Genomic DNA, 27,001 nt, shown 5'->3' on the forward strand with positions numbered 1-27,001 from the left:
TTATTGGCCTTTAATCCCGTCAATTTCCCTAACACCATTTCCGTACAAATACTGATTTCATTCAATTCCTCCCTCTCATTAGACCCTATGTTCCCTGACATCTCTGGGAGGTTATTTGTGTCCTCCTTTGTGAAAACAGAACCAAAGTATGTATTTAATTGGTCAGCCATTTCTTTGTTCCCCATTATAAATTCCCCTGATTCTGACTGCAAGGGACCTACGCTTGACTCCACCAATCTTTTTCTCTTCACACATATCTATAGAAGCTTTTACAGTCAGTTTTTATGTTCCCTGCAAGCTTACTCTCATAATCTATTTTCCCCCTCTTAATTAATCCTTTTGTCCTCCTTTGCTGAATCCTAAACTGCTCCCAATCTTCAAGTTTGCTGCTTTTTCTGGCCAAATTATATGTCCGCTCCTTGGATCTTATGCTCGCTCTAATTTCCCTTGTTAGCCACGGTTGAGTCAGCTTTTTTGTTTTATTTTTATGCCAGACAGGGATGAACAAATTCTGTAGTTCATCCATTCGATCTTTAAATGTTTGCCATTGCCTATCCACCGTCAACCCTTTAAGTAACGTTCCCCAATCCATCCTAGCCAACTCTTGCCTCATACCATTGTAGTTTCCTTTATTTAAATTCAGGATACTACTTCACTACTTCAACTACTTCACTCTCCATTTTAATGAAGATTTCTATCATATTATGATCGCTCCTCCCCAAGGGGCCTCGCACAACAAGATTGCTAATTAATCCTTTCTCATTACATAATACCCAGTCTTGGATGGCCTGACCTCTAGTTGGTTCCTCGACATATTGGTCCAGGAAACCATCCCGTATACACTCTAGGAATTCCTCCTCCACAGTATTGTTACTAATTTGGTTAGCCCAATCTATATGTAGATTAAAGTCACCCATGATAACTGTGCCCTTATTGCACGCGTCTCTAATTTCCCGTTTAATGCCATCCCCAACCTCACCATTAATGTTTGGGGGTCTCTATATAACTCCCACTAACGTTTTCTGCCCCTTGGTATTTCTCAGCTCTGCCCATACAGATTCCACATCATCAGAGCTAATATCCTTCCTTACTATTGTGTTAATCTTCTCTTAAACGGCACCGATACAATCATCAATGTACCGGAAAAAGAGGTGAGGGAGGGGACCTGAGTAGGACTGGAACAAAGAGTGTTCCACATATCCCACGAAAAGGCAGGCATAGCTCGGACCCATGCGGGTTCCCATAGCAACACCTTTGATTTGGAAGAAGTGAGTGGAGTCAAAGGAGAAGTTGCTCAATGTGAAAACAAGTTCAGCCAGGCGGAGGAGGTTGATGGTGGATGGGGACTGGTTGGGCCTCTGTTCAAGGAAGAAGCGGAGCGCCCTCAGGCCATCCTGGTGGGGGATGGAGGGGTAGAGGGATTGTACATCCATAGTGAAAAGGAGGTGGTTGGGGCCAGGAAACTGGAAACTGTTAAAGTGGCGGAGGGCGTCGGAAGAGTCGCGGATGTAGGTGGGAAGAGACTGGACAAGGAGAAAAAATAGAGTCAAGATAGGAAGAGATAAGTTCCGTGGAGCAAGAACAGGCTGAAATGATGGGTCTACCAGGGCAGTCCTGTTTGTGTGGATCTTGGGAAGGAGGTAGAAGCAGGATGTGCGGTGTTGGGGAAATATGAGGTCGGCGGCCATGGGGGGAAGATCTCCAGAGGAGATGAGGTCAGTAACAGTCTTGGAAACGGTGGCTTCATGTTCGGTGGTGGGGTCATGGTCTAGGCGGAGGTAGGAGGAGGTGTCAGAGAGTTGGCGTTCAGCTTCCGCGAGGTAGAAGTCGGTTCGCCAAACAACAACAGCACCGCCCTTGTCAGCGGGTTTAATGACAATCTCGGGGTTGGATCTGAAAGAATGGAGTGCTGCAAGTTCAGAGGGAGGTAGGTTGGAGTGAGTGAGGGGAGCAGAGAAATGGAGACAGCCAATGTCACGCCGGTAGTTTGCATTGAAAAGATCTAGAGAGGGTAAGAGGCCAGAGGGAAGGGTCCAGGTGGAAAGACCCCTGGCCAAAGAAGTGGGCACGGAGACGAAGGCGGCGGAAAAAGAGCTCAGCATCGTGCTGAGCTCGAAATTCATTGAGGTGGGGGCGTAAGAGGATGAAGCTAAGGACTGATCGTTCGGGGTCAGAGAGGGGAAGGTCAGAGGGGATAGTGAAAACGCGGCAGGGGGTGAGATTGGGAGACGGGATGGGGGAAAGAGGGTTCCGGAGGGGCGTTCGTGTCCAAGAGTTGTTGAAGCTTGCGATCCTTGACACCTGAAAGGAAGAAAAAAAGTTTTTTGTTAAAGCGCCGGATGAGGCGAAGGATGAAATGGAACTGTGGACCAGGACAGCTTTGAGATAGAGTGAGCCGGTGCTGCTGAAGAGAGAGGTCGAGGGTGTGCATGTAGCGTCGCATGGCATTCAGCGTGGATCTCGGGATACGGCGAGAGCAGTGGTTCGAGGAACGCTGAATATCTTGGAGACATCTGTAGTCCTGGGTGGATCCAAAACACGAAAGGTGGAATTTCAGTTGGCATCCACGTGGAGTAAGTCGGAGCCGGAGACAGTTGCGGAGTTGTTGGGAAAATGCTGGAATCTATTATAAAGGATGCAATAACTGGGCACTTAGAAACTAATAGTAAGATTGGACAGAGTCAACATGGATTTATGAAAGGGAAGTCCTGTTTGACAAACCTATTGGAGTTCTTTGAGGATGTAACTAGTGGAGTAGACAAAGGGGAACCGGTAGATGTGGTGTATTTGGATTTTCAGAAGGCCTTCGATAAGGTCCCACACAAGGGGTTGGTGAACAAAATTAGGGCACATGGAATTGGGGGTAATATACTAGCATGGATTGAGAATTGGTTAACAGTCAGAAAACAAAGAGTAGGGATAAATGGGTCTTTTTCAGGATGGCAGGCTGTGACTAGTGGGGTACCGCAAGGATCGGTGCTTGGGCCCCAGCTATTCACAATCTATATCAATGATTTGGATGAGGGGACTAAATGTAACATTTCCAAATTTGCTGATGAGACAAAGCTAGGTGGCAGTGTCAGTTGCGAAGAGGATGTGAAGAGGCTTCAAGGGGATCTCGACAGGCTCAGTGAGTGGGCGAGAACATGGCAGATGGAATATAATGTGGATAAATGTGAAGTTATCCACTTTGGTAGAAAAAACAGAAAGGCAGAGTATTTCTTGATTGGGGAATGTAGATGCTCAAAGGGGCCTGGGAGTCCTTGTACATGAGTCACTGAAAGTGAATGTGCAGCTGCAGCAAGCCATTAGGAAGGCAAATGGTATGCTGGCCTTCATTACAAGAGGATTTGAGTACAGGAGTAAAGAAGTCTTACTCCAATTATATAGGGCCTTGCTGAGACCACACCTGGGGTACCTGTGTACAATTTTGGTTTCCTTACCGAAGGAAGGATATACTTGCCATAGAGGGAGTGCAACGAAGGTTCACGAGATTGATTCCTGGGATGGCAGGACTATCGTATGAGAAGAGATTGAGTAAACTAGGCCTGTAGTCTCTTGAATTCAGAAGAATGAGAGGGGATTGCATTGAAGCATACAAAGTTATTACAGGGCTTGATAGGGTGGATGCTGGGAGAATGTTTCCCTTGGTTGGGGAGTCTAGAACCAGGGACCACAGCCTCAGGATAAAGGGTAGGCCATTCAGGACTGAGATGAGAAGAAATTTCTCCACACAGAGGGTGGTGAATCTTTGGAATTCTCTACCCCAGAGGGCTGTGGAGGCTCAGTCATTGGGTATATTCAAAACAGAAGTTGATAGATTTCTGACTAGTAAGGGCATCAAGGGATATGGCGATAAGGCCGGTGAATGGAATTGAGGCAGAAAATCAGCCATAATCTCATTGAATGGCGGAGCAGGCTTGAAGGGCCGAATGGCCTACTCCTGCTCCTATTTCTTATGTTCTAAGGGGAGTACTTTGGTTAAAGTACTCCCCCAGTGTCTGTCTAAATAGCATCCTTGCAAAAATATTTATATTTTTTGTTAAAACAGTATTAGATTTCCTGTCCAACAGATTCCTACCATTTCACGTTTCTCCTCGAGCCATTCTGAAAGTGCCACTAACACAGAATAACTACCTGTACCTGGTGCAGTTCCATTCAATTTAATCGAGGCTGTAAATTTGGACCAGCCTGGTTTGAAGCCATTGGATCCAGGGAAAACACTACATGCAGCAGGACTCCGCTAATAGTGTGTTAAGCTTGAGTTCTGCTGGCTCCCAGCCCAGCCTGAAGTTACTGAGCTTTCTCTACCCTTTACATCATTCATGTAAAAACTAATGCCAATATGAGTGCTTTAAGGGCTATTGCTTCATAAAAGATATGTGTTGGAAAAAAACATTTTAAAGTCGTAATTGCTTTCTTTAAAATCATAAACTGAATTTAAAACAGTGATGCTCACATTTAAATATTAGAACACTAGCATTGCAATCCAACTTACATAAACAGCACAAAACCAGAATTGATCCAGATAGTTTTAGCAATACTTTTGGCTTTTACTAATGGAAAATACAAGTCAAATTCAATGCAAAGCCTATTTTGTAATGTTAATTACCGTAACTACCTATTTCCATCTGAACTATACCACCTACCTCCTTACTCCCACCACCCGCTAGTTGCCTTCTAATTCGAATTCTCCAAATCTCTCCTCATTGGTTTCTCATGCTGTGTTACGTAAACTACAACTCATCCAGAATTCTACTGCCCGCTTCCTAACATGTACTAAGTCCTGCTCACCTAGTGTTCTGGCCTCCTTAATATCCACTGGTTCTCTCTTCCCCCACCGAATTATATTAAAATCACATCCTCATTTACAAATCTCTCCATGGCCTCACTTCTGCAAACTTCCAGCCCTGCACCCCAGCTCACACCCTCCATTATTCTTTGTCTGGCCGATTGTGCACCCCATCCTCCGTCCACTCTACTATTGGTGACACAGCCTTTATCCATTCGGGCTCTGTTCTTACTAAAAAATAAACCTCTGCCTTGTGTCATCTCTCCCTACCTTTAAATGCCTCATCAAAACTCACTTCTTCACCCTTGCTTTCAATCATCCATCCAACTCTTCTCAAAATTCCTGCTCATTATCCAAATTCCGCCTCAGCCCCCATTGTGATGTGCCCTGGGGATATTTTTGTTACACTAAGGTGCTATATAAGTGTAAGCGGTTGTTGCCTTGTAATTTTTACCTGTTTCGCACATTTTAATGAGTTCAATTTTCAAAGATACAATGTAGAATTTAGTGTTATAAATGCTTTGTTTTGGTGCGAACTGAAAGTATACATTAGACACGGAGGAGGTGAAATTGGTCAACACCAGTAATGAAATACGGACTTCTATGGAAAAGAAAGTTGGGCGCAGTGTAAATCATGCTGCCGATTCATTAACAGCCTGTTTTGCACTACTGACATTGACCAATTTCACGCCCATGCGCTGTGGTTAGAAAAAGAAAAAATTTTACCATATATTTTTGAAATATATGATTCAATTCATTCTTTCTTTCCCTTTCCCACCTATTCTGAATGAAGGTAATCTATTTTGCAGAAGTAAACCAAGATTTGACAGCTCCACCAATGGCTCAACTGGCTAAAGTAGTGAACTGAGCTAGGAAGATCCTTTATTTGATCCCCATTCTGTACTACAATTGCCCTCGGCGTCACTGGGTCAAAGACGGGAAAATTGGCTAGGATTTCCATTGCTAATCATTGTTGGAAGTGCATATGTATAGATATTAAGTGAGGACAGATTCAGACTTGGCTGTGATGCCCAGCAGTCAAATAGCCTGCTGGCACTCATTGTCTAGACTCGCACATAAAGCATGAGCACTTACACAAGGTACCAAGGCTCTCTACGCGGGAATCCTCCCTTTATCTATTGGGGACTTGGCCTGGAGGGTGTTGTATGGAGCAGTCCTGTGCAATAAAGGTTTAAGCAGGTTCACGGACTCCCAGGCCGCTTGCCTTTTCTGCGGCCTAGAGGAGTCCATGTTCCACGTGTACGTAGAGTATGAGAGGTTGCAGCCCCTCTTCCATTATTTGAAGGGGCTGGTCCTCGATTTTTGGCTGCACTTCAGTCCCACGCGCCTGATCTTTGGTCACCCAGTGCAGAGGGGAGCGGGCAGGTCGGGGGACCTCCTCATGGGACTGCTCCTGTGCTTGGCCAAAGTGGCCATTAACTGGTCCAGGCAGCGGGTGGTCAAGGGGGTCATTTGGCCCAACTGCCTGCCTCTCTTCTGCGGCCACGTTCGCGCCCGGGTGGCCCTGGAGATGGAGCACGCAGTGTCTGCTGGCACGCTCGAGGCCTTCCGCGACCGGTGGGCACCTCGGGGACTGGAGTGCATCATCACCCCCAACAACCAAATTTTAATTTAATTTGTTAAGTTTCATTTAATGTTTTAAGTTTAGTTACAGTTTATTTATTTATAGTGTGCATCAAAAGAGTACACAAGGTACCAAAACATAACTATGGAACTGTATCCCAGAAAGGAGTCTATGGGCTGGATTTTGATACTGGAGGCGGGACTACAACTTTTGGGGCTGTAGTCCCGCCTCCATCGAGTTGTGGCCAACTCACGCGATTTTCACTTGATTGACCTTGTTGAGCCCGCCCAGCGGGTTCAGCAGGCCAATTAAGGGCCACCCGGCAACAGGTGACATTATAGATTGACATTTCATCTGTCAAGAGCTTTTGACAGCTCTTTGAAGCTGTCAAACACTGACAATCTGTATGATAGCAAAATACTGCAGATGCTGGAAATCCGAAATAACAACAGAAAATGCTGGAAAAACTCAGCAGGCCAGGCAACATCCGTGGAGAGAAAATAGAGTCAACGTTTCAGGTGAACCCTTTGTCAAGACTGAAGAAACACAGGAAATGAAATAGATTAAAAGGCCAGTATGGGGGCTGGGAGAGAACAAAAGAGAAGTGAAGAGACATTAAGAGGTATTCAAAACGAGACAAGATGGTGATAGGACTAGTCCTTTGTCTCCACTAGTCCTATCACCATCTCGTCTCATTTTGAATACCTCTTAATGGCCTAGAAATTGGGTTGGGGCGCCAAAGTGGCGCAAAAGTCGGCGGAGTGCAGGATTTAGCGCAGTGATCGGAGTGATACCGATCACCAGAAATTCAGTTTCAGTGCCCCTCGAGGGACACGGGGCGAGGCTCGAGGCGCTCCGCGTCCCTTTTAGGGCGCTGAAACTGATTATCGCAGCGCAACGTGCCACAGCGCCACATGCTGCGGCACGGCACGCTGCGGTACTGCAGGCTTTCCTCCCACTGTTAAGGGGGAGGTGCCTGCAACAGCGCAATCCCCGATCGCGAGTGCCGGCAAATGAGCCCGGCACCAAGGAGAAGTGCCGGGCTCTCGGGAAACAGCTGGCAATGCCGGGGGGGGTGGCAGTTAGGAGGCCGGGGACGGAGGTGCTGGCAGGCAGCCGCCGAAAAAGCGGCCGCCCCGCACCTCCACCTTAACTTGCGCCACTGCCGGCACAGTAAGGCCCCGTGAACCAGGCGCGGGTAGCGAGCAGCGCAACTGCGGCGTTTGCTACCAAATATCGCGAACGGGGCACGAATGGGGCGCTGCGCACACTGATGACGTCATTGGCGGCGCAGCGCAAATGCCTAACGCCACCATTAGCGCCCCTACTGAATATCGCCGCAGACGCAGCCAGTGGCGCTACAGCCACTGACTGCCTCTTTAGGCGCTAACAGGTGGCGCTACTCACCCAATTTCTCCCCCAATGTCTCTTCACTTCTCTTTTGTTCTCTCCCAGCCTCCATACTGGCCTTTTAATCTATTTCATTTCCTGTGCTTCTTCAGTCTTGACAAAGGGTTTACCCGAAACGTTGACTCTATTTTCTCTCCACGGATGTTGCCTGACAATCTGTACACTAAGTTAATTCTTTCCTCTCAAGCTGATTTAGAGATCTCTCCAGAACAGAAAGCTGAATGCTGCAACTTTTGACAGCTCGCGGCCGTTCTGCTTTCTGTGCCGGTGAGATGAGGGACTCCCGAGACCTGAAGGAAGGAAGGCTGTAAAGGTAATTTAAACTTATTTAAACACTTTACACAGACCAAACACACTTACCTCTGTACTCACGCACACATCACTCACCTGAACACTGGACATCTCGAACCCTCCAAGCCCGACGGTCCGCCTCGCTAACTTGGCGTGGTTTGGAGCCGTCGGGAATCCCACACTTCAGGGATAAAAATAGGGATTAGGCTAAAAACTGCCTGTTAACTACCTGTTACCGGGCAGTTAATTGGCACTAATCCATTTCCCGTCTCGGGGAGGCGGGTCCCAGCACAGATCGGGTATCTGCCTCCTTTGAAACTGGCATGGAGGCGGGATTGGTTTGTGCCCCCCGATTTCGCGATTTTAACCCCCCCCCACACGCCTCCAATCCCGCCTCAACAGCCCAATGAAAATCGAGCCCTATGTCTTCAGAAGCAGAGGAGAGGACACAGACACGAGAAATTTTCCTATAAAGCTATAAATTTTGTGCCCAGCAAAGTAGTTGTAAAAAGGAAATATTGACACATTTTAGGCAGACTAAAGCCTAAGTTTTTACAGTGATCTGACGAGACTCCTAGGAGACTATTGGCTGTTGATGCGTTTTATGCCTTTGCTATACCACTAGCAGCAGTGTAATGGTACTGGCATGTGTGAGTGAAGTGGTGTTAAATAATACTGCCTCATCACTTGGTCCTCTCAAATGACCCTATTCTAAATGAAAATTGCCATTACGATAGCTCAAATCTTTAAGAATTCTCAGCTACTTCAATTTCTTTACAGGGCATATGAGACATCGAAAATTTACAGGGATCTTAAATTAAGAGGAGCTCTCATTCAAAACAAGCAGTTAAGACTTCTGCCACAGGAACAGGTTTATGATAAAATTAATGGTGTCTGGAATCTATCAAGTGATCAGGTATGTTATACCCTTTTCCTAAAGCATGCCTGTGTTGGGTAGTTAGCTTACATCTGCAGATTTTGCTTTGGCTTCTCTGTTATTTTGTTGCACCATGAATAATATTCCTACTTGTTTTTCTTCCCCCACAGGGCAATTTGGGAACCTTTTTCATCACAAATGTTCGGATAGTATGGCATGCAAACATGAACGATAGTTTTAATGTTAGCATTCCCTATCTACAAATTGTAAGTTTTTATTTTCCTTTCTAGTAATGTATGCTAGGCATTCTCAACATGTCTTATAAATAAATATATATTAAAAATATAGACTAATGAGTACCTGGAAGTGATTTTGGGGGAGTAGGTGGCATATCCTGATTAGAGAACGTATTGCTGCTACCAGCTTTCACACTGGTAGTTTCCATAACTAGATTATACCAGCCGTTTGGGTAGTTAGCCCTATGTAGCGGTTTTTTTTTGCTGCACGTCGTGTTTTCCCTTGGCCCAATGGCTTCAAACAAGGTTGGTCCAAATTTACAGCTTCTATTAATTTTTTTGAGGGATTCCATAACCCATCAATGAGGGGGCCACTCACAGCGGGATACTCACGTCCGGTGGGTGTATGTCAAGCCAGAATATAGAGCTGCAGCTCTAGTCTCCACTTGCCGGGCTGTCTGGAGCAGGGCTTGAACCCTACACTGACTGACTCGGAGGCAAATGCTAACCACTGTGACAAAGGCTCGCTCCTGGAAGTGATTAAAAGGCTATAATTTAATAATAATGTTGAAGTGATTCTTAACCAATGAGTTTGAACCATAAAAACAGTATAAACTGCATCAGTTGCACATGGGAGGAAGAGTATACAGTTTTTGATCCATTAGATGCAGAAAATTCCATGTCCAAAATAATGTTTACATCACCATTTTTTTGGTAATCAATGGGACATTGGGACAATATGGTTAAAGTCTGCAGTTTTTAATATGGTTTTTGGTTATCGTCTGATGTATGCATGACATAAAGTTTATTTTGTGTTTCATTCCAGCGATCAATAAAAATCAGGGACTCGAAGTTTGGGTTAGCACTTGTAATAGAAAGTTCACAACAGGTAAGCCTTTTAAAATATTTATTTTGACATATATTTTAACAAGATATATACTAGTGATACTATTCTTCCTGCGTAAATCTAAATCTATACATTATGTTTTAACAACAGACTACAAGAATATTTTGCTTGGATATGCTTATGTAGACAACCAGAATAATTAATGTAATGTCTTTGTCGTTATTTTTAGAGTGGAGGGTATGTGCTTGGTTTTAAAATTGATCCTTTGGAGAAACTTCAAGAGGCGGTAAAGGAGATAAATTCTTTGCATAAAGTTTATTCTGCCTGCCCTATCTTTGGAGTTCAGTATGAAATGGAGGAAAAGGTGCTTATTTGTTATATTCTAAGTATTATATCATAATTTAGATTTAACAAGTTGTGATTATTTTTCAGGAAAAAATTCTAACTGCTGTGAACTGTTGGAATATGTGCATAGATAGGACTGCACAGCTAGGTATATAAAATACACTTTGGGATTGATTATGTGGTCCATAGAAACATAAAAGATAGGAGCAGGAGTAGGCCATTCGGCCCCTCGAGCCTGCTCCGCCATTCAATGCGATCATGGCTGATCATCCAAATTCAGTACCCTGTCCCTGCTTTCTCCCCATATCCCTTGATCCCTTTAGCCTTAAGAAATATATCCAACTCCTTCTTGAATATATTTAATGAATTGGCCTCTACTGCCTTCTGTGGTAGAGAATTCCACAGGTTCACCACTCTCTGGGTGAAGAAATTCCTCCTCATTTCTGTCCTAAATGGCTTACCCCTTATCCTTAGACTGTGACCCCTGGTTCTGGACTCCCCGACCATCGGGAACATCCTTCCTGCATCTAGTCTGTCCAGTCCTGTCAGAATTTTATAAGTTTCAATGAGATCCCCTCTCATTCTTCTAAACTCCAGCGAATATAAGCCCAATCGACCCAATCTCTCCTCATATGTCATTCCTGTCATCCCAGGTATCAGCCTGGTGGATCTTCGCTGAACTCCTTCTATGGCAAGAACATCCTTCCTCAGGTAAAGCGACCAAAACTGCACACAATACTCAAGGTGCGGTCTCACCAAGGCCCTGTACAACTGCAGCAAGACATCCTTGTTCCTGTACTCAAACCCTCTCGCTACGAAGGCCAACATACCATTTGTCTTCTTAACCGCCTGCTGCACCTGCATGCTTACCTTCAGCGACTGGTGCACAAGGACACCCAGGTCTCGTTGCACTTCCCCTTCTCCCAATCTATTGCCATTCAGATAATCTGCCTTCCTGTTTTTGACACCAAAGTGGATAACCTCGCATTTATCCACGTTATATTGCATCTGCCATGCTTCTGCCCAATCACCCAACCTGTCCAAATCATCCTGGAGTTTCTCGGCATCCTCCTCACAGCACATACGTCCGTGTACAGCATATACCTGTGCTACTCTTTACAACCCTTTACAGATTATAACTGGTACAAAACTCCGCCATCCACTGGTTAAAGGGAATGTGACTAGAGAATAAGCAATATAGGCCACAATTTTAAACTGGGTGCGGGGGGCAGGAGGGGTGGGCGTGAGAAAGCGATTGGGAAACCCGGAAGAACGGCAGGCCCTGCCAAATTTAACTGCAGGGCCTGATTAACATTTCAAAGCTCCATTTCCCACCCTCAGCCAGCCAGATGGAGAGGCTGACTGGCTGTTGAGCGGGTAGGCCTGTGGCACTAGGCCACAGACAGGAGTTGGGGGTGTGGTTAGGGGCCAGAGGAAGATTGTGGGATGGTGGTCGGGGGCTGGAGGAAGATCGGGGCGTTGGTCGGGGGCTGAAGGAGGATCGGTGGGGGGTGGTCGGGGGCCGGAGGAGGATTGTTGCCGGAGGATCGGGGCTGGTGGAAGATCGGGTGGATGGTCAGGGGCCGGAGGGGGGAGGTTGGAGGCTTTGGGGGAGGTCAAGGGGAGATCAGAAGCCTCGTGGGGGAGGTCGAAGGCCTCGGAGGGGGTTGAGGGAAGTCAGAAGGGTCGGGAGAAGTGCCCAATCGCGGTGGATGGGTGGGTGAGGCAGGACGCTTGATCCAGCAGGTAAGTGGAAAGGCACTTAGCTCCTGGATCCAGCAGTCCTTGCCTCCTTTAGCTGACGGTTCCCCGAGGCCAGGGAAACCCACCTTCCCACAGTTAAATTTGAAATGGTGGATCACCATGAGCAGGCCAGCCTCATTATAATATTTAAATGGGTGACCCACCTCCTGGGAGCAGGTTGGCTCTCCATCCCGTCTCTGTTAAAATTGGAAGTAGACAGGTTGGGGTCAGGATTCAGTTTTTTAACACTTTAACCTCCCACCCAACCCCAACCCACCTGTTTTTTGGGGTTAAAATTCCCCCCATGGTGTTTTATCCCTATCTCCAACTCACACTTTCATTCAGCAGTGCTCCCCACTGGCAATTGGTGATTTTACCCAATTCTTTACCATGTTCTGAGAGGTTTTTCCTTTGAGGCAGATTAAAATAATTAATGAGAATGCTGCTGAATTCAGAGCTCCCAATGTTGGGGTCAGGGCAATGGAGCCAAGGTTTTATTTGACGAAGATATTGAGTATTTGTGGAAATAATGGTTGTGCTTTGGCTATGTCATGTAGTGAAGTAAACAAGTCTTCAATAAAACTGATTGGCTGATTGGGCACTTGTTTGGGCAGGCATGTCTTCTGGCTCTTGCTTGGTATCATGTGTGGTTTCTGCAACCTGCTCCATGGTAAAGTCCATTTGCAGGGCAAAGTTATGGGAAACAGAACAGGCTGCAATAATTTTAGTTACCTTTGTTGGGTTGTACTACTGCACTTCCCCTTATTGGTCCAGACATCTGACCTTTGGTGTGCTTGGTCGAGACTATGGTAACAATGTGTGCCTCATTATATCAATACAGGTAGACTACCCTTTATCCGGACTTCCGAAAACCGAAACCCTCTAAAAACCGAAGGTTTTTTCGTTCAGCGTAAGTCGTGCGTACGACTTACGCTGAACGAAAAAACCTTCGGTTTTTAGAGGGTTCCGGTTGCGGAAGTTCGGATAAAGGGTAAGTCGTGCGCACGACCCCCCCGCCAGCCCCGACAACCGCTGACCCCGCCAGCCCCGACAACCGCCGACCCCCCCGCCAGCCCCGACAACCGCCAGCCCCGACAACCGCCGACCCCCCCCGCGGACCCCGACAACCGCCGACCCCGCCAGCCGCCGACCCCCCCGCGGACCCCGCCAGCCCCGACAACCGCCGACCCCCCCGCGGACCCCGACAACCGCCGACCCCGCCAGCCGCCGACCCCCCCGCGGACCCGCCGGCCCCGACAACCGCCGACCCCCCCGCCAACCGCCGACCCCCCCCGCGGACCCCGCCAGCCCCGACAACCGCCGATCCCCCCCAACCCCCGCCGACCCCGACTGACTTACGCTGAGCGTCAGCGTAAGTCGTGCGCACGACCCACCGCCAACCCACCTTCCAAAATCCGAAATTCTCCTTTATCCGAAACTCGGCTGGTCCCGAGGTTTTCGGATAAAGGATAGTCTACCTGCATAGTGTCAGCCTTGTGTCAGTTTGCACACTCCCCTCTGAATCAGGATATCATGGATTCAACCCCGTTCTGGGACTTGAGCACATCATCCAGACTGGCATTCCAGTGCAATACTGATGGAGTACTGCATTTTCAGAGATACCATCTTTTGGATGATACGATAAAATTAGACCGTGTCTGCCTTCTCGTGGACATAAAGGCCTCAATTTTCATTGGGCCATGAGGTGGGCTTTTAGGCGTGCGGGGGGTTAAAATCGCAAAACCTGGGGGTCACGACCCCCCGCCCCCACCTGGTTCCCGCCTCCATGCCATTTTAACCTAGGTGTGTCTGATTGACCCGAATCAGTCCCGCTTACAACTGGCGGGACTGGTCTTTAGGGCCCTTAAACAGCACTAATTAGCCTTCATAATCCCATTTTAACAGGCCCTTGCCTGTTTAACCCTTTTCCCACGTAAAACACGCCTGGTGGGGATGACGCCTGTGAAACCTGGCGTGAACACTCTTGGCTTGTTGACTATCAGCTGCAGGTCCAACATTAAAGAGGATATTTGATCAGTCATCATTTGCAGGTGGCAGGACTTTGTTGTCTCAGGTCTGGGGCAACTTTTACCAGGCCTAACCACACCTGTGGAAGGTTGTAGCCTCACACACTTCTCCAGTGTGACCTCCTGCGAGACCCCTCTCGCCACCCTCACTCAGCGCTTCCTCAACTGAGGCATCTACCAGAAGCATGGGAGGCCTTTTTTTCCTTCCCTTCTTGGCATTAGAGGACCTCCAGCACCAGGCATGGCAGCAGAACCAGGCGCAACAGCAGCAGGAGCGACAGGCTGCTGCTCACCCACCTGAGGCAGAAGGGGCCAGCGCATGGAAGCCCGTCGGCACAGGAGATACCCCCCAAACAGGGTCTACAGACACAGGGTCAGCTACCTCAACATGACTGAGCAGCAGTGCCAAAGGCGGCTCTGACTTTCGCGAGAGGTGGTGACTGACATCTGCGCAATGATACAGCAAGACCTGCAGCCCAGAGGACCAGGTGGATACTCCTTACCAGTGGCCATCAAAGTCACCACCGCACTCAACTTTTTTGCCTCAGGCTCATTCCAGGGATCAGCAGCAGACATCAGCGGCATCTCCCAGTCGGCCGCACACACTTGCATCACGCAAGTAACCGATGCCCTCTTTGCCCTCGCGCACAATCACATCCATTTCACCAGGGATCGCGCAAATTTGACGGCGCGAGCGGCTGAATTAGCTCATCTGGCAGACTTTCCAAGGGTGCAGGGCGTCATTGACTACACACATGTGGCCCTTAGGGCACCCCATCGCAATCCAGGTATTTTTGTCAACCGCAAGGGCTTCCACTCCCTTAACGTTCAGCTGGTGTGTGACCACAAGGAGATTTTGCATGTTTGTGCCAAGTACCCTGGCAGTTGCCATGACTCCTTCGTACTGCGCCAGTCTAGCGTGCCTCCGCTATTCAGTCCGCCAGACCAACTTCACGGATGGCTACTTGGAGACAAGGGCTATCCACTGAGGACTTGGCTAATGACGCCATTGAGGAGGCCAGCCAACGAAGCTGAGGAGCGCTACAACTCCAGCCACATTTCCACCAGATCCATAATCGAGCAAACCATCGGCTTGCTGAAGATGCGCTTCAGATGCCTGGATAGATCAGGTGGAGCCCTACAGTACTCAGCAGCCAGGGTCTCCAAAATCGTCGTGGTTTGCTATGCACTCCACAACACGGCTCAGAGTCGTGGCTTGCAGATTCCTGAGGACCAAGTGGCTCCTCTCATACCCTCCTCAGATGAGGAGGCGGAGGAGGGCGAGAACGAGCATCCTGCAGAGGCCCATCAACCAGCGGCAGCATTACGCGAGAACCTTGCTGCCCGGGATGCAAGGAACGCACTCATCCTGGCCAGATTTGCTTAGCCTAGTTAATCAAACTCTTTTGCCTCGCAGCTTCTTACCTGAGCATCGACAATGGCCAAACCCTGCGGATTCCGAGCTATTTGACCAGCATCCTGACAACTGCAAGTAATCCTAAGCCCTCAATGTGAAAGCCCTGTTTGCGAAATGACACACGCCAAAACTGCAGCAGTTGCCAACAGAATTTTTATGAAACACACAACTGATGGCATTTTTCCAAAATACACAGCATTTCACCCAAGTAACTACCCTTGTGACTATTTGTGCTTTATTTTCCTCTTACGCGTGCTCCTATGTAGTGGTTCCCCTGTGGCTTCAGCAGATGTGGAGGCCCCTTGTTCACTTTCCTGCTGCTCCTGTCTCGACACCTTTGGCGGGCGTCCTCTGGGGTGGCGAGCATGTGAGGGCTCGCCAGCAGTCTGCTGCTCCTGCGGCTGTGCAGGAGTTGAGACGTCTATCTCCGTTAGGTGTGGACTCCGGCGGGGCTCTGACCAAGGGCTCTGCAGTGGCATGGAAGTGTGAGCGCTTGGAGAGGAGCCCCCACTTCCTTGAGGTCTGCCACCAACCTCCCTCTCATGGGTCAGGTCCCCCTCGGTGCCTGCAAGTGGCTTGAGAGCAGCTTGCTGCACATCGGGGGGGGGGGCCATGGGGACCCGTATCTGCAATGGCAGTCCTACTCGGAAGGACTTCCATGAAGGTCTGGTTTCTCTGTTCAATAGATGCCCATCGCTTCTCAAGAGATGTCATTCTATTCTGAACACTCACCATGTTTTCCATACCCTGGCGACTAACCTCCTCCATGGCCGTAGCCCTCCTCTCCTCTACCGTAGCCAGCCTTACCACGGAGGCAGCAATCATTTCCACGTAGGTAGCCATCCTTTCCGTGTTGATGCATTCATGTGCCACTGACTCCACAAAGGCTCTGCTCATGTTCGCTATGGACTCCTCCCTTCGCTCCACACTCGCAGCGACCCTGGAGACAAAACCTGCCAGAGACTCCTGCATCGGTGCATGGAGTTCCATCACCTCTGATCTTACGGATGGACCCAGAGGCAGAGGTTTGACATGCAGCTCAGCCGAGCTGGCAGAGTCCTGCGCCCACCGACGAGGACTCTCCACTGCTTTCCCTGTCTCCACAATCTGCTGATGCTCACTTGTGAGCTGTGATACACCAGGTGACAACTCTACTCTATGTCCCGAAGGTCCCACCGAGGTGTGAGTGTCTGCGCTGGTGCTGGGTGCGCTTATTTCTGATGACGCTGCGCCCTCAGAGGTTGCAGATTCCTCTGAGGAGTCTGGCTGCTCAGGTTCTTCCTCCTGCAGAGTGGGGACGGGGGCTCTCGATGGTCCTGTGGGGGAGTCAAGGAAAAAGTTAGAGATGTGATGCCAAGGTTACATGCACATTGCATTTTGCAGATGATTATAAGTCCATATGATGTAGCTTCAGAATCATTATCAGCGACTCATGCAATGCCAATGAGAGAGAGGGAAAACTATTCTGTCACCAGCTTGCGGGGATGCTCCTGTCTGTCCTTCCCCAACTTCCGCTTCGCGGTCAGCCCCCCCCCAATCTCCAGGACACCTTCCTCCCAGGGGGTGAGTGTGGAGTTTGCACGTTCTCCCCGTGTTTGCGTGGGTTTCCTCCGGGTGCTCCGGTTTCCTCCCACAGTCCAAAGATGTGCGGGTTAGGTTGATTGGCTATGATAAATTGACCCTTAGTGTTAGGGGGATTAAATAGGTGGGGTTACGGGGATCGGGTGGGATATGTGTCGGTGCAGGCTCGATGGGCCGAAATGGCCTCTATCTGCACTGTGAGGTTTCTGTGATTCTGTGAGCTGGGCTAATGAGGGCGGCCCTCCTCCTGTCCTGGCTCGCGCTCTCCTGTTGTGAGCTCTCTTTTCCTGCAATGAGGGAGACAAGTGGAGGTTGAGTGACAATGAAGGAGTGAGTGCAGAGATTGCATAGCATAGATACTTAGAAGGAGACAAAGATGGAGTGAGGTTGCAAGACCAAGGGCCCTCCCTGTGTGTAGTCAGTTGTGTTCAAAGCATCAGAGTGAGAGGGAGTGTGAGGGCTTCATGGTGGAATAGTTCTGTGAATGTGAGCATAGAGAGAGAGGGAATGGCTAAGGGTCCATGGATGTGAGTGTCTAGTGGGATGTGCAGGAAGAGATTGCTAAAGCTGAGTGCTGGTGAGGAAAGACAATGTGGAACAGATTGAGGGTGATGGGAACTTCATACAGTACTTACTTTTTCCAGTGCGAAGGTGGTCATGGAATCTTTTCCTGCACTGCAACCACATTCTTCGTGTAAGCCCCAAGGAGTTGACCTGACCTGCCACCTCTAGCCACACAGCCCCGGTCTTGCTGGGAGGCCTATTCCTCCCTGAAGAAGGGAAGAGGACCTCCCTATGGGCCCTAGCACCATCCAGTAATGCCTGTAGTGAAGCCTCATCAAATTTGGGGGCAGATCTGGCCGTTCCTCCTGCAGGCTCCTGTGTCATTTTAATGTTGAAGGTTGGAAGCCTGCAGAGGAAGCAAGGCTTGCTGTGGACCTTAAAAGCAGCAGCAATGATGACGTCGTACTCTGCGACTTTCTGACTGGAAATACTCAATTGCCAAGGCTTCCCACACGCTGGAAATCAATTGGCCAATTGTGTTAAATTTGCATCAATCTCACAAACCCATTTACAATCGTGTCAGAATCACTAAATTCGGGGAACCCGCCAATTCCCTGCACCTGAGCTAAAATTAACCCCAAAATGTCTATGGCACTATTTGAAGAATAGCAGAGGAGTTTTCCTGACTACCATTTATCCCTCAACCAACAACGCCATTCATCTCATTGCTGTTTGTGGCAACTTGCTGTACACAAATTGGCTGCCATGTTTGCTTACATAACAACAGTGGGTAAACTCCAAGTGTAACTAATTGAATACAAAGTACTTTGGGATAACCTGAGGATGTGAAAGGTCATGCATAAATGCAAATTCTTTCTTTCCCTCTGTTTCTCAATGGGGTAAGTAGTGATGGCTGCAGTGGATAACCTTGGTCCCCCAGCATCTATCCAGCCTTCCTGGCCCTTTAAATAATTGTGGAACTGTGGATTGCTGTCAAATGAATGGCAATTGCCAATGATGGGCATTAATGTCACTAATTCAGTATCTATGGTACAGACCAGCTGTATATTGATAGAGTAGAACCTCTTTCTGTTCATGAAAAGGGTGGCTTTGGGGGTAGGAGCCCATATGGTCATATGCATTCCAACAACAGCGAGCTGTACTTTGGGGAACCTAACCAGATGATAAAAGTTATGGGGTCTTTTGTGTTACTGTGTCTTTTCTATGGGGAGGCTGATTAATTGAGAGGTTGGGGCAAGCAGGCACCTGTGACCTGTATAATACAAGTGTGCACTGCAGGTTGTGTAATTTGCCAGATAGCTCCTGTTGTTGCTTATAATGACTCTACTGCATAAAAGTTCAAGACTGAGATCACTTTGACTGACCGGAATGTCCTTGTTGTTGAGGTGGTTTGCAGATCTAGCTGCAGAAGTGTACAGAGGTCAGTGCAGTTTGGGAAAGCACAGTTTCTGCATACAGGTTTCATTGAACAAGTCCGGGTACAAATGTTTAGGCCTGTATACGTGGCAGGCCATCATTAATGATCTTCGATACAAGCGCACCTGTGTGGCATTCCTCTCGTGAGTCACCTCATTCAGAACCTCAGATAGAGAGTGATGGCTAGAAGGATACCCATAGTTCCTTTTGAAACAGCACACAATAACCCTGGAGAAATGGGCAGGCAGAACAGATGTGGTGCAGTTTTAAGAAGCTGTCAGTAAGGTTCCAATAAGTTTCACTTTCCCTTTTTCCCACATCAACAACATAACACAGAGGCAGTAAATGGTAAACAGCTACACAGAAACCTGAAAAACAGTAATACATTTTTCAGAGACAGCTGAACGGGTGAGATGTTCATGCAGTGCCTGTCCTACAAAGGTACTGGCGTTTCTGGAATGCTATAGAGGCACACCAAACATGTTATGGGGAGATATTATAGAAATTGGGATGTAACTGAGTCTAGCACACATCAGGTGCAGACTGCAAGTGCTTTTGCATTGCATTATGGCTCTTGGAGGGTTCAAGTGCCCCATAATGCAGGGAGCCAGAATCCAATGTGCAGTAGAGCTACAGGTGCCAAAGATCATATTGTTGGCCCCTTTATGTATTGACAATCGCAAATAGCTTAAGGTAAATTCAGCTGCTGCCTGGTAAGGTCACAGTAATTTACAAAAAAGTAGCTGTATTTGCCAGGGTAACTGGTCACAGCTATTTTTGTTAACAATGGGTTGGATTTCATTCTATTTATTAATGAGTAAATAGCACAAAACTAATTGAAAGAGAACTAATTTATTCTTAAGTTATCTCAAGGGCTAAGCAATGCAGGTATAATCGTGGATCTGTATATACAGTGTCAATGGTTGTGTTACAGCCTCAGCCACTTGAGGACCTGACAGTTGAGCAAGTTCAAGATGATGTTGAAATTGAACCAGAGGAACAGACTGATGCTTTTGTGGTGAGTGTCAATTAAAAACAAATGCAATCAATGAGTGAAAAGAGCCTATAGGCTATGTAGCACTTGATGTTATTCAATGTAAATTGTGTATTTTGGAAAATATATTTGTTTTTTCATTGAAAGGAAAATATTGACTGAAGATTACACTGGATACTATTAATAAAAAAGGCTATTGTGTTACAGTAATTCTGTGCATATTTCAGTCTGCAATCCCATAATAAAATAGTGCGATACCTGTGTATTAAGATCACCTTTGCAAATAGGCTAATCAGGTGCCTGGGTGGTGTTACTGTCTCTTCGTACCACATACAGTAACTTGAACTTGAAGCATTTATTATCTGTTATAACTGTTTCCTTCATTTTACATCTAAAATAATGAATATTCCAGGTGAGCAACAGAATTTGTACAGATAGTTCAGCCACTCACGCATATGCACAAATCAGGAAACTCATGCAGGTTAGCTTATCTTGCATTCTACAATGTTTTATCGTGTTTCTTTCCCTTGCCTTTCTTAATGAAAAAATGTCTGGTGTCATGCTGAGTACCTTGACAACACAGGTGAGGAGGCCATCAGTAATCAAGATGTATGATGTTAGCAGTACAACATCACAATTTATGCCTCATGTTGGAACATGTATGTAGGCAAATCTGTATGCTCTGATGGTGGAAATTGCAAATATAGAATTTTTGATACAATATAGGGTAATGTAGAAGAGCTTTAATTTATTCTTGTTTAGAAGTCCTTTACTTAACAGCATTATTTTAGTTTTTTCTGCTGTCCAGTAATTGACATTTTTTAACGCAGGAGGTCGTCCATTTTGGGGAAGGCAATAAATCAAAGTGTTCATACCTTTTATCAAGATTGTCATGCTTAAATTGGTTAAACACCGCTTGCAGATCTTGCTTGACTTCAGTCTAATGCTACAAATTTCCTTCCAGGTTTGATACTGAACCTGACCTTAAATATCTTAAGAGTACAGGTGGGAAATTGTGTCATCTACTGAAACTTGGTAGAGGATGAGAAGTAAGGATTATGAGATTGGGCCTTATCACTTTTAAATACTGGAATTTTCAATTTTTATACCACATAAACTAAGCGGGGTAATAAAATGGAGAGTTTATAAAGGTTTATTTGAAAGTTCATACTCTTTGAGACTTGGTAACATAATGTAATAGAATATGTAAAACAATGCTTAGGTCCTTGGGAGAGTGACATAGAAACATAGAAAAATAGGAGCAGGAGTAGGCCATTTGACCCTTTGAGCCTGCTCTGCCATGCAATATGATCATGGCTGATCCTCTATCTCAATACCATATTCCCACTCTCTCCCCATACCCCTTGATGCTTTTTGTGTCTAGAAATCTATCTATCTCCTTCTTAAATATATTCTGTGACTTGGCCTCCACAGCCTTCTGAGGTAGAGAATTCCACAGGTTCACCACCCTCTGAGTGAAGAAATTTCTCCTCATCTCAGTCCTAAATGTCCTACCCCTTATCCTGAGACTGTGACCCCTCGTTCTAGACCCCCCAGCCAGGGGAAACATCCTCCCTGCATCCAGTCTGTCTAGCCCTGTCAGAATTTTATACGTTTCAATGAGATCCCCTCTCATTCTTCTAAACTCTAGTGAATACAGGCCTAGTCGACCCAATCTTTCCTCATAACGACAGTCCTGCCATCCCAGGAATCAGTCTAGTGAGCCTTCGCTGCACTCCTTCTATGGCAAGTATATCCTTTCTTAGGTAAGGAGACCAAAACTGCACATAGTACTCCAGGTGTGGTCTCACCAAGGCCCTGTATAACAGCAGTAAGACATCCTTGCTCCTGTACTCAAATCCTCTAGCAGTGAAGGCCAACATACCATTTGCCTTCCTAACTGCTTGCTGCACCTGCATGTTTGCTTTCAGTGACTGGTTTACAAGGACACCCAGGTCCCTTTGTACATCAGCATTTCCCAATCTATCACCATTTAAATAATACTCTACCTTTCTGTTTTTCCTACCGAAGTGGATAACTTCACATTTATCCACGTTCTACTGCATCTGCTATGTATTTGCCCACTCACTCAACTTGTCTAAATCGCCTTGAAGCCTCTTTGCATCCTCCTCACAACTCACAATCTCACCTAGTTTTGTGTCGTCAGCAAACTTGGAAATATTACATTTGGTTCCCTCATCCAAATCATTGATATATATTGTGAATAGGCTGGGGCCCAAGCACTGATCCCTGCGGTACCCCACTAGGTCACCGCCTGCCACCCTGAAAAAGACCCATTTATTCCTACTCTCTGTTTCCTGTCTGTTAACCAGTTTTCAATCCATGTCAGTATATTACCCCCAATCCCATGTGCTTTAATTTTGCACACTAACCTCTTATGTGGGACTTTATCAAAGGCCTTCTGAAAATCCAAATACACCACTTCCACTGGTTCTCCCTTATCTATTCTACCAGATACATCCTCAAAAAACTCCAGTAGGTTTGTCAAACACGATTTCCCTTTCATAAATCCATGTTGACTTTGTCTAATCCCGTTGATATTTTCTAAGTGTCCTGTTACCACCTCCTTTATAATAGACTCTAGCATTTTCCCTACTACTGATGTTAGGCTAACTGGTCTGTAGTTCCCTGTTTTCTCTCTCCATCCTTTTTTAAATAGTGGGGTTACATTTGCCACCCTCCAATCTGCAGGAACTGTTCCATAATCTATAGAACTTTGGAAGATGACAACCAATGCATCCACTATTTCCATGGCTACCTCTTTTAGTACTCTGGGATGCAGATTATCAGGCCCTGGGGATTTATCAGCTTTCAGTCCCATTAATTTCTCCAGCACTACTTTTTTACTAATACTAATTTCTTTTAATTCCTCCTTCGCACGAGACCCTTGGTTCCCTAGCATTTCTGGGAAGTTATTTGTGTCCTCTTCCGTGAAGACAGAACCAAAGTATTTGTTTAATTGCTCTGCCATTTCCTTGTTCCCCATTATAAATTATCCCGTTTCTGACTGTAAGGGACCTACATTTGTCTTCACTAATCTTTTTCTTTTTACATACTTGTAGAAGCTTTTACAATCCGCTTTTATGTTCCTTGCAAGTTTATTCTCATACTCTCTTTTTCCCTTCTTAATCAATCTCTTGGTCCTTTTTTGCTGAACTCTAAACTGCTCCCAATCCTCAGGCTTGCTACTTTTTCTGGCAACTTTATATGACTCCTCTTTGGATCTAATATCCTTAATTTCTTTTGTTAGCCATGGTTGGGCTGCTTTTCCTTTTGTGTTTTTGCACCAGAAAGGAATGTATAACTGTTGCAATTCATGCATTTGTTCCTTAAATATTAGCCATTGCCTATCCACCATCATGCCTTTTAATGAAGCTCCCCAGACCTATCATAGCCAACTCACTCCTCCTACCATCGTAGTTTCCTTTGTTTAGATTTAGGACCCTAGTTTCGGATTGGACTTCTTCACTTTCCATCTTAATGAAGAATTCTCTCAAGTTATGGTCACACTTCCCTAAATGACCCCGCACAACAAGATTATTAATTAACATCTTCTCATTGCACAATGCCCAATCTAGAATAGCCTGTTCCCAAGTTGGCTGCTCAACGTACTGGCCTAAAAAACCATCTCGTACACACTCCAGGAATTCATCCTCCACAATATTACTGCTAATTTGGTTTGGCCAGTCTATATGTAGATTAAAGTCACCCATGATTACTGTAGTACCCTTGTTACATGCATCTCTAATTTCCTGTTTGATGCCATCCCCTACATTACCACTACTGTTTGGAGGCCGAAAGACAACTCCCACCAATGTTTTCTGCCCCTTGGTGCTTCTTCGCTCCACCCAGACTGATTCGACATCTTGATTTTCTGAGCCAATATCCTTTCTCACTATTGCTCTGATTTCATCCTTTACTAACAAGGCCACCCCACCTCTTTTTCCTTTTCGCCTGTCCTTCCTAAATTTTAAAGAAAAACACACTATTACTCTTGAGGAAACAAGCCATTTTAATTTTGCCACTAGCAGAGAGTGGGAAATTAACCTGCATGATTTCCCTACATTACTACGCTTCAAAAGTACTTCACTGGCTGTGAAGTGCTTTGAGACATCCTAAGGTCATGAAAGGTGCTATAAAAATGCAAGTTCTTTCTCTCTTTATTACTGTAAAATTTTCTGGTGTATATTTAATTTATTTTGTCTTCTATTCTAGGCTTACTTTGCAGATGCTAATAAGGTATTTCTAACTTCCTTTGATCAGCTAATTGCTTATTGTGATTACATCTTGAATATAGCTACTGCTACATATTGTGGAACTAAATTTAATGTTTCTTGTATATTTTCTTTAAATAAGCAACAAGACCGTGAGCCAGTTTATTCCGAGGAACTGGGGATTGCAATCGAGAAATTGAAAGATGGCTTCACTCTTCAAGGACTTTGGGAAGTGATGGGTTGAACTTCAAGTTCACTTTTGTATTGATTTGTTTTAAGAGGTTCTTGTACAGAGACTACATGATGCAAATTCCAGTAATCATTGCTACTCAAAAATAAAGTTTAACAATTAAAAATGGCTTACCATCTTTTTGTTTCTTATTAAAAAAAAAAAAAATCAAGATTAATGTTTGGTTATGAATTTTTCTCATCTTCCCCTTACTCTAAGGTTATTAGTGCCTGTTGTCTTTTTAAAGTTTAAACTCTCATTAAGATTTTAGCTGCTGAGAACAGAGTAATACTGAAAATGGGTCAGTGCCAGGAGATGGTGATTCATTCTCTGCTTTCTATGTTCCTTCTGAACGTTAGAAAATTAAACATTTAATTTAAAAAAGACACTATGATATGGTTATAATGACAGTCGACTCTCTCTTACTAGGTGGCTGTCCTGTAACCTCAGCTAAGGGTCACGTGCTTGCCATTCAGTCCTTTTATTATCTCTTTGGATGTATCCGAATGCTGTACAAAACAGTAGCGTATTGAAATTCTGCGCATGGCCACCAAGTGCTATAATTAGGCAGCAGCACAATTAATGCTAGTGACTATAGCTGGTTTTTTGTGTGTTAAGTGAAAATTGAAACTATCCTTTGATAAACAAAGGAAGAAAAATAAGCCAAAACGAACAGAAGAAAATGTTACAGTAATAAAGGAAAGGAAACTTGTCATAAGGAATTTTTGCCTTGGACAGTTGTAAGCCTAATAAAATATTGGATCTATTTGTCTCCCTGTCACTATTAGTAAGAATTGTCAGTATGTTCATCATTGTGTAAAAAGCATGTGTGCTTTCCTCAAATGTTTATGCAAATTAAGTTTTTTTGGGGGGGATTCTCTCTTGCAAAGGCAGAACAGTACCTGATGGGTAATGCTGTCTGCACTGTTTCAGTGATGTGGAAAGTGAAGTTTTTTTCCATAATTATTAATCCACTAACTAAATTGCATTCTAAGAAACTGCACATCAAAGCCTCTTGATTCCATGGAATTAGTGAGCTCTTGATTACAGAGCAGATATTTTCCTACTTTTTAATGAAGAATTCCAGGCCTCATATGATGTTCTCTTGTGGCCTCATGAGATGTGATGTTACATAGGAGGTAAACTGCCAGTTATATGGCCATTTTCATTGTTTATTTTTTTGTTAATCGGTTGAATGCTGAAAGATCTTTTTACTTAGCTCTCTGCACCTTTTTAGTAGCGAATATTGTCAAGTAGAGGTTTTCTGAGGCAATAAGAACAGCTAGTTTGGGAATTGGGAAACAAAATCACAACCAAACGTGCTCTTTCTGGCTTGGGATTGGAGTGAAGGACAGAGACGTTTACTCTGGAGCTTGCCCATGTTAAAGCTGACCTGGGAGTGTGGGATGCTGACATTGGTGTGAAAAGCTGGAAATGCATTATTTTCTTCAGACGCAAATAGACACATGATGTTGTGGCAATAACGGAGACCTGGCTCAAGAAAGGACAGGATTGGGTACTAAATATTCCTGGATATAAGGTGTTCAGGAAAGATGGGGAAGGAAAGAAAGGAGGTGGGGTGGCAGTATTGATTAAGGAGAATATTACAATGCTGGAGAGAGAGGATGTCCTGGAGGGGTCAAGGACAGAATCTATTTGGTTAGAGGTGAGAAACAATAGAGGTGCCATTACACTACTAGGTGTATTCTATAGGCCGCCAACTAGTGGGAATGATATAGAGAAGCAAATTTGCAGGGAAATTACAGAGAGGTGCAAGAACTATAGAGTAGTGATAACGGGGGACTTCAACTATCCCAATATAGACTGGGATAGTAATAGTGTAAAGGGCAGAGAGGGAAGAATTTCTGAAGTGTGTTCAGGAGAACTTTCTTAATCAGTACGTTTCCGGCCCAATGAGGAAGGAGGCATTGCTGGATCTGGTTCTGGGGAATGAGGTGAATCAAGTAGGGCAAGTGTCAGTAGGGGAACATTTAGGGAACAGTGATCACAGTATCATAAGGTTTAGATTAGCTATGGAAAAGGACAGGGAGCAAAATAGAGTTTAAAAAAACTTAATTGGAGGAAGGCCAATTTAAGTGGGTTGAGTGGAATCAATTGGAATCAAAGATTGGCAGGCAAAACTGTAATTGAACAATGGGCTGCCCTTAAAGAGGAGATGGTTCGGGTACAGTTGACGTGCATTCCCACGAGGGGGAAAGGTAGGGCAACCAAAGCCAGAGCTCCCTGGATGATGAAAGAGATAGTGAGTAAGGTGAAGTAGAAAAAGGGGGTGTATGACAGATGTCAGGTTGAGAATACAAGTGAGAACCAGGCTGAATATAGAAAGTTCAGAGGGGAAGGGAAATAAGAGGGACAAAGCACGGTGGCATAGTGGTTAGCACTGTTGCCTCACAGCGCCAGAGACCCGGGTTCGAATTCGGCCTCGGGCGA

The 27,001-nt window shown here is 45.8% G+C and overlaps 1 protein-coding gene across 2 annotated transcripts in view; it reads left to right on the forward strand.

Moving 5' to 3' along the window:
• bbs5 (Bardet-Biedl syndrome 5) overlaps positions 1 to 24,680 on the forward strand; it is a 46,819-nt gene extending 22,139 nt beyond the window's left edge. Inside the window, exons 6-12 of one of the 2 annotated variants that reach the window (XM_085986215.1) lie at positions 8,859 to 8,994; positions 9,126 to 9,221; positions 10,018 to 10,080; positions 10,268 to 10,402; positions 20,027 to 20,110; positions 24,323 to 24,346; positions 24,464 to 24,680. In XM_085986215.1, coding sequence (XP_085842341.1) covers positions 8,859 to 8,994; positions 9,126 to 9,221; positions 10,018 to 10,080; positions 10,268 to 10,402; positions 20,027 to 20,110; positions 24,323 to 24,346; positions 24,464 to 24,565 — 640 coding nt within the window. In that variant the 3' untranslated portion in view covers positions 24,566 to 24,680. The remainder of the gene's footprint in view (positions 1 to 8,858; positions 8,995 to 9,125; positions 9,222 to 10,017; positions 10,081 to 10,267; positions 10,403 to 20,026; positions 20,111 to 24,322; positions 24,347 to 24,463) is intronic. The other variant, XM_085986216.1, reaches the window with a different exon arrangement.
• Positions 24,681 to 27,001: the final 2,321 nt, after the last annotated feature.

Source organism: Somniosus microcephalus, chromosome 4, assembly GCF_052327205.1.
Source record: "Somniosus microcephalus isolate GS21.2 chromosome 4, FLI_Smic_1.0, whole genome shotgun sequence".
Lineage (NCBI taxonomy): Eukaryota > Metazoa > Chordata > Chondrichthyes > Squaliformes > Somniosidae > Somniosus > Somniosus microcephalus.